The sequence below is a fragment of the Cygnus olor genome, chromosome 17, assembly GCF_009769625.2.
Source record: "Cygnus olor isolate bCygOlo1 chromosome 17, bCygOlo1.pri.v2, whole genome shotgun sequence".
Lineage (NCBI taxonomy): Eukaryota > Metazoa > Chordata > Aves > Anseriformes > Anatidae > Cygnus > Cygnus olor.
The window spans coordinates 6,660,410-6,668,286 of NC_049185.1; the positions used below are offsets into that span (position 1 = coordinate 6,660,410).

The 7,877-nt window shown below is 48.2% G+C and overlaps 1 protein-coding gene across 1 annotated transcript; it reads right to left on the reverse strand.

Annotated features, from left to right (window-relative positions):
• Nucleotides 1-1,845: 1,845 nt before the first annotated feature.
• CLDN5 (claudin 5) lies at nucleotides 1,846-4,838 on the reverse strand. The gene has a single exon (XM_040577112.1). The coding sequence runs from the start codon at nucleotides 4,723-4,725 to the stop codon at nucleotides 4,075-4,077; it is 651 nt and encodes a 216-aa protein (XP_040433046.1). The 5' UTR covers nucleotides 4,726-4,838; the 3' UTR covers nucleotides 1,846-4,074.
• Nucleotides 4,839-7,877: the final 3,039 nt, after the last annotated feature.

Consider the following 7,877-nt stretch of genomic DNA (forward strand, 5'->3'; position numbering starts at 1 on the left):
AGACAGGATCTAACCAGATTTGCAGGGTACTAACTGCAGGATACTTTCAAATTCATAACTATGAAATGGTTCGTTTAGCAGGACAAAGGCCAAGCCGGCAGACACCCTTTTTCCAGCTCAGCATGTGCATAGCAATGGGAGGGTGGCAAGGAGCTTTTGTTAATCTCAACCGAGCTGGCAAGAATGCTGCAAAATGAAGTCTTTGAAGATGTTTTTTTTTTCTTCATTTTTAAAGCAACAGCTAGTTCAAGAAAGCTTGGAAATCTTGCAAAAAAAATTCCACAGAATATTGCAAGACCTCCCTGGCAGTCGTGTAACTTAGGCAAATTTCCCCAGTGGCAATTAGCCTCTACATTTCCCTTTAACAGCTATTTTTTCACAGGTTCTGTTCTGATGCAACTGTGAAAATGTTTTTCCTCCAGCTTGAATGCACTTTTTGAAAAAAAAAAAAAAAAAAAGCAGAGTGGCAGAAAGGATTGGGGTATCAGGTCAGGTTGGGGCTGATCCAAGCAGCAGTGGTTTTTTGGTTTTTTGTTTTCCTTTTAGTTTAAACTTGTAGAAATTGAAAGCTTAAAGGGCTTCATGCTTAGAGCTGTTCCCAAAATAGATGGGACTCATAGTCCACTTCCTAACGTGCTCACATCACAAGACCAACCGCTGCTACTTGCTCTTTTGTCTGAGTCTCCAGCGGAGTGCTGGGATGCTGACTCCTTCACAAGGGAAGTTCCCACTTCCCCAGAGGTGACCCTCTCCAAGAGCTCTCTCCCCCAAAGTGACCTAGGTAAACGTCCTATGGCCACCAACATCACACCCCATCTTCTTGAGCCCAAACAATCCCGTGTCTTTCACAAAACAAAAAAAAAGTAACCATGTTCAGGAATTGATTTAGGTGGTTTTTATTTTTATGCGAAATCATAAATACAAAATAAAAATAGTAAACAAGTGCTATAGATTTTTTTCACTGGGATGAGGTTCAGGCCTGATCCTGAGCACTTCTGATTCTTAAGCTCCAGGACTATGTTTTGGTCTCGGAAAACAAAACAGAGCAAAAAACAACTTACACCCTGAAGCCAGTGACGTCAGTAACAGCATTCAATTGGGTTGTTTGTTTGGTTTTCTTTTAAAGCACAGCAACAAGTATATGGAAGGATGAGATTAAATATATATATATTTTAAAATGGGGCCCACTTCCTGCTAGTATTGTTGGGTGCTGCCCCCCTGACCTCAGCGAAACTTTGTTACATCAGCAACGAGCTGTGGTTTTGGTGGGGTGATGCTGTGTTTACTGGTACATACACAGTTAGCACTGGCTTCTTCCAAGAGGGTTTAATATGCAATTGTTTTGGATTTTGGTTATAAATGGACCCAGCCCTGCCATGACATGAAGCTATCATCTATCAGGGATTTTGGCTTGTTAGAAAAAAAAAAATCCCTTCAAAGTTTTGAGTTTTCCTCCCTCCCCCCCAGGATAGCCATTCTGATTGGATTCTAAATGCTAGTAATGAACTCCTCAGAAAGATTTCACCTTCTGGTAGACTCCAAATCCTGCAGTACTTCTGTAGGCTCTAGAGTAATGATACGTGCTGGCACGTCTGCCAGATTGGGACTTTTTCAAAAAAAATTCTTTAATTTGAGACAAATTCCCATTAAATTGATGAGATCTGTAAAAACCAAAGTGAAGTTTGCAGGAGTTGAGCTAATATCCATTGACTCTTTTTGCTAGACACCAGAGGTCTGAGTGATGGTGTAACATATCAGTAGGTATGGGCTGGGTGACAAAAACAGTTGGACGTTACCATTTAAAATACAAATAAAATAACCATGAAACAAAGGCACCAAACCATATAACAAGCCAACTTTGGTCATTTCTTGCAAAACATATGCATTTAAATACATTTACAGTTTACAAGGTTATACTGCTTTAAAAAAAAGTTGCAATGATGAAATACAGAATATTTCATTCTTGTACCAAAACTATATATCACATCACAACAACAATATTATAGCTTTTATTTAAATGTAGACAGTATAAGAACTGCACCTCTTTATAGAACAGAACTAGTTCTAGACATATTGCTCTGCTTTTGTATTGTCTGATGGGTTCGGACCCTGCAGTGTACGTGTTTGAAATGAAAGCAGTTACCTTTCAGAGGGTGAAATTTGTGCTCAGTATTCAACATCTGTATTTGCAGGGGCAAGGCTTTAGTCTCTCCTTCAGGTCTGTGTATGTGTTGATACTGCTGGGGTGTTAAGTTCGCTAAGCAAAGCCAAAACGCATTCAATATGAATCTGTCACGACCCCCAGTAATGGTTAGTCTGTAAGTCTCGGCATTATCAGAAACTTGTAGGAGTTAATACACAATTTAGGTGTGTGCTGTATTGCTATGTGTTTGTGAGGGCCCCATGAGGTTGTAGCATTGTGCTCTGAGGAGTACTCACAGCACATTTCCTCCCTAGCTGTTGGCAGAAAGCTCCTCATGATGGTAAAGATGCTGCCAGTCTGCAGCAGAAATCTGTGTTGATTTAAAGGTACAAGACTTTTTTCCCCTCTTGACAATTTGTGCAAGAGAGCATCACACCACCCTTCAACCCCTTCTTTAAGAAATGTTTGTCTCTACAGTGTAAAATGGAAAGGTGTGTGTTAGTATTCCAGGCTGTGGTGAAGTTTAACAGGTGCAGAGCTCAGAAGAGTTATGGTGCCCAGAGCATCTTCCTTCCAGCCTGCAGTTACCAGGACACTATGGAGGAGCTACGAGGGCTGTGAGAGCCATAACTTCACATCTCCCAATTAGCATGTGTAAAGTCTCAGTCAAAATACTTGGAGAAACTTTTCTAGCACTTAATTTCTGTCTGATTAGATAAATGAAGGAAAGTATACATTAACAAAGTTACAGTGGGGAGTCAAGCAAGTGCATGCCCAACTGAAAACACATGATTCAAAAAGGACAGCAAGTAGTGCTCATCAGCAAGGCCATGAAAGCCTCCCATAACCTAACCATCAATATCCGGGGCAATATTTATGTTTCCAGTCTCCTGTAATGCAGATAAGAGGGTGCAGAGGGACACCCTGCTGGAGCCATGACATGCAAAGGTCTGCTAGGTCTCCGAACCTAGTCCTCCAATAATTCTGGCAACCTGCAATGAGTTCATATTCAAGTAAAAACAGAACAGAAGCAGTTGAAGGAGAAGGGATGGAGAACCTAGGATAATCTCTGTACTCTGCTAAACAACAGCAACTCTCTGAAATCACTTTCAAAAGTCTCAAAGGCACACAGACCAATGCACTCCCTTGAGGGACAAAAACAAAAGAAGAAAATCAATCACATGCCTTTCTCCAAATAGTTACTTGCTGCAGGATTAAGGACCAAGGTTAATGTCGTGCTTTAAACAGGAACTCTAGTTTAGTTGCCCAAACTGAAGAAGAACAAAAGAAAAAACCTTAACCAATTAAAGCCACGGCAGAACTCAGTCAGACGCAGGTTTTCAGGAGAGAACACGAAGCAGGGAAGCTTCTCCTCTGCGCCAGTGCACAGCCGATGGCCTGTCCCAGCAGCCAGGCAGTGCCCCGAGAGGCAGGAGCAGGCGCCGAAGTGCTCCCAAAGCCTCCCACAGTAACGCCGGCCGGGGCCGGAGCTGCAGCAGGGGCCATCGGGCAGATGGAGGCAGCAGCGGCAGCCAGGCTCAGCCCTGGCGGAGTTGGCCACGGCTCTCCCAGGCTCCTCGGTGCCCGCTGCCACCGCAAGCCAGGTGGGTGCCGTTGCCAGCACAGCGGGCGGGTGGTAATGGGGCCCAGAGTGGTGCTCCAATGGCCCGATGGGAGGCTGGGCTGGCAAGCAGAGAGGCGCTGCCCTGCCTAGGGCCGCCGCTTGCTGGGGTGCCCCGTTAAGACAGCCTCTAGGCAGGGGAGCGCTGCAGCGCCTGGTCGGCCGAGCTGACCGCAGATGCTCCCGGCGCAGTGGGTGAGCAACCTGGGACTGGTCCCTGCCTGTGCCCCTGGCCAACAGAGCCTGGCAGCGCCGGCTCAGAGCCATCCAAATGCGTCTCTGCAGCGCCGGGGGAGCCGAGCAGCCCCACTCAGACGTAGTTCTTCTTGTCATACTCGCCATTGGAGGTGGGCCGCCGCGGTGCCGAGTACTTGACAGGGAAGGAGGTCTCGTCGCGCTGCGAGCAGGAGCAGCAGCAGATGAGGCAGCCCCCGAAGAGCAGCAGGGCCGTGGCTGCCCAGCCGATGTAGAGCGCAGCCCCCATCTCCCGCTTCTGGGACGGCGGCACGGTGGGGTCGTAGAAGTCGCTGATGACGATGTTGGCAAACCAGCAGAGCGGGACGAGGACCAGGACCCCGCAGAGGATGTAGATGGCCCCGCCGGCGATCACAATGCGGGATTTCATCTTGCCGGGCCGGATGCAGTTGGTGCACTGGGCACCCACCACGGTCACCATGAGTGCCACCAGCCCCAGCAGTGCCACGATGACCGTGAGCGCCCGGCCCGCCTGCACCTCGGGCTTCAGCGCCAGGATGGAGTCGTACACCTTGCACTGCATCTGCCCCGTGCTCTGTACCACGCAGTTCATCCAAAGCCCTTCCCAGATGGTCTGCGCCACCACGATGTTCACGTCGATGAAGGCTGACACCTGCCACATGGGCAGCCCGCAGGCCAGGATCACCCCCACCCAGCCCAGGATGCCCAGCCCCAGCCCCAAAATCTCCAGCGCCGCCGAAGTCATGCTGCTGCCGCTGCTCTGCCCCAGCCTCCGGAGAAGGGACGGCGGTGGCTGCTGTGCACCTCTCGCCCCCGGGCAGCTGCCGAGCTGGCTCTGAGCGCCGCCGGCCCCGGGCAGCGCTATATGAGGAGCCGCGGGGCGCCCTCCCACCGCCCTCCGTCCCTCCCCTGGCCCGACCCTTTTTCCGCGGAGGGGGAACTCGAACCAGCCCTGGCCGCGGCAGCACCGCCCGCGCCCGGGGGGAGCCGAGCGGGGCCGGGGCCGGGGGCGCGGAGCTCACCCGCTGCTCCCAGCCGCCGGCTGCCGGGGGGCTCCCCCCTGAGCTGGGGAAGGGTCCCTCTGCTCACCGGCACCCTGCCGCCCGCCCGAGCCTGGAGGAGCTCGCTGGGAAGCCTCGCGCTCCTAGGAAAGTGTGGGGATAAAGAAATCGCACGGATTTTGCCCCCTCAGGTTTCCTCCTTTGAGGGCATATATTCTTCTATTGCCTATTTGCTGGTAAAGCCCACAGCTAAACCTGCGGAGAGGACTTGCCAATGCAGGCACACAGCAGTATGGACAAGCTGATTATCAGGGCCTAATTAATAATGTTTCAGCAGACTGACTGACCAGCACATGTCAGCACATCTCCTGGGGACTGTGACAGGTAAAAGTGTAAGCAAGCACCACCAAAATCCTTAGGAACCACCCAGAGAATGACAGAATTGTATATAATGGGGTCTGCATGTCATCCGTTGGTACCAAGTGATGATTTAATGCTTTCAGCAAGAAGGTTGTGCCAGTCAGGAAACTCTGCTTGGTTTGATAGTGGAGCAAAGAGCAAGGCACCCCATTAAGATATGTTGCCATAAGGATTTCAAGCTTCACTTTGCTGTTTTAATTGTTCAAGTACATTTTGAATCTTCATGGTGTCTCAACGAGCTAAGTGCCTGTGTCAAAAAGAGTGGTTTTGCAAGAGATTTTGTCATCGGGCCACACAGGTTGTGACTGATACAGCCTCTTCGTGGCCCACTGGCATCTTGGATTGTTCCTGCAAACCAGCCTTGGTTCAAACCCTTGGTTCAGGCCAACAGCCTGCCTGCCAAGCAGTGCAAACCTCCAGGCTGGCAGATGAGGCAAGTGGTTGTGGTGCAAACGCTGATGTTACAGCGGCAGTAGAGAAAGATCTCACCAGCTGCCTCACCGCACTCGCGAGGAGCTGCACTCCAGTGGCTTTCCGCTGGGTGCCCTGAGAAAGGCTTGTTTTGATTTAAACTGGGATTGTTTGCATTTATCTTAAGTAAGTTAAAATGTTTTAGACAAAAATGAGAGTTATGTTCACAATGACTTTTGAACTGGTTTGGAAAGATTTGGTTTTATTTAGTCCAAAGTATCTTTCTGCTACAGAGGAGATCGCAGAGAGGAAAATAATGCATTCCTGCCCCTATGTAAGCATTTTTCTCTGCTGGGCAGTGATTTACAGCATGTATTATGGCATGCAGAGGTTTGTGATGGAAATACTGAGACTGGTATGAGTAAGGTATGAATGGAAAAGCCCCTGTGTGAAGCAGAACCACAAGAAATGATAGAACAAAGGTTAAAGGGATCACATGCATCGACAGCCAAGGACATGACTAATGAGTTAACACTGAGCTATGCCCTGCTTGCGTCCTGACAGCAGCACCGATGACTCCTGCAGAGGACCCAAGTGCTGGTAACAGGAGGATGGCAATGAGGTCACAGCACATGGGATGTGGCCCTTCCCTTCTTGTTATTCCAACAAGAAGACAGAATTTATCCAAAAGACACCCAAAAAAATGAAACAAAAGAACATCAGCAGCTTGTGGACCATCACAGCGTGGACATGATAACACGTGACAACTGCAGCCTCTCATTGATTATCTCTGCCTGAGGAACTGTAAACATTTTTAGCATGGAAAATGTCTTCCTAACAGAGACTGCCTGGTAAATGGAGTTAAGAGGAGTTATCTCCTCTTCCAGCTGTATATGAAATACATACAGTTTACTTCAATTATTTAAAACTGTAAATTCCAATGTGCAAGTCCAGGAGGAATGTGTGACTGGGGCTGTGCATCTGTCAAACCGTGGCTGCTTACAATAAGTCAGAAAAGTCCCTGGTGTCAGGGAGAGGAGAATGTGTAACAGAACCAGCCACAGAGACAGGGATATCTCAGAGGTGAACAGGAAGAAACCCAGAACACAGGCTGAAACTGAATAACATCTGTATTTATGATGATAATAATGATTATATAGAAAACACCACAGAAGAACAATTAAAAATGGGGGGAAGAAATGCCAGTTATCTTAGCCCGTAAGCGCAGGAAAGCCCCACCCTTGCCACTTGCCCAAGAGCACGGAACTCTGAGTTTCCTCCGATAAATGGCCTGTGTGTGCTCCTGTGCCAGGCTGGAGGCATTCGTGGGGCCTGTGCGGCTGCCTGGGGCTTCACGCTGCGAAGGGAAACCAGCACGTGGCTTGTTTTACCTCTGCAGCCCTCACCCCACCTTCCCTTGCTACCTGTTACCGAGCAACTGATTCCTTCAAATCACTTAATCCAGGACAATTATTACCCTGGGGAAATGCAAGCTTAATAATCACAGGGAAAACCAACCTTTCTGCTTAAGGAGGAATTATCATTCCTGGTGTTTCAGCTTCTTGTGTTTGTTACTTCTCCTTACCCAGATATTGTCTGTTATCCTGGCCACTGGCACTAACCTCCACTTTTAATTACTCTGTTCCCTGATCCTGACGGTGAGCGTTAGCGCACAGACTGCCATTGCTCTCCGGTCTGGTTATGCTTACAGGTAACTTCACAGACACAGCTGCTGTGGGCCACATTGTGGCTTCTGATGGTGTTAATGTCATAACACTGGGAATTAATTTCAACTACCAAAAATGAAGAGGTTCTAATTCCTTAAAAGTGAATGCGAATCAGCATGGTGTTTTGCTTGGGATATTAATTAAAGTAATCACCACTTATAACTGAAATCCTTGCTGGTAAAGTCTGTATTCCTTTCAATTCAAAGGCGTGATGTTCTTGAAGCAAAGTAAGTCATTAACAAATGACCATTTATGTCATTACGTCTATTACTGTTCCAGCTATGTATTTCTTAAATCATCCTGGGGGAGGATATATAGAGGACTTGGAGACCTGTGAA

Coding starts and splice junctions, on each gene's coding strand:
- CLDN5 (XM_040577112.1), bottom strand. CDS start 4,725: ATGACTTCGGCGGCGCTGGAGATTTTGGGGCTGGGGCTGGGCATCCTG.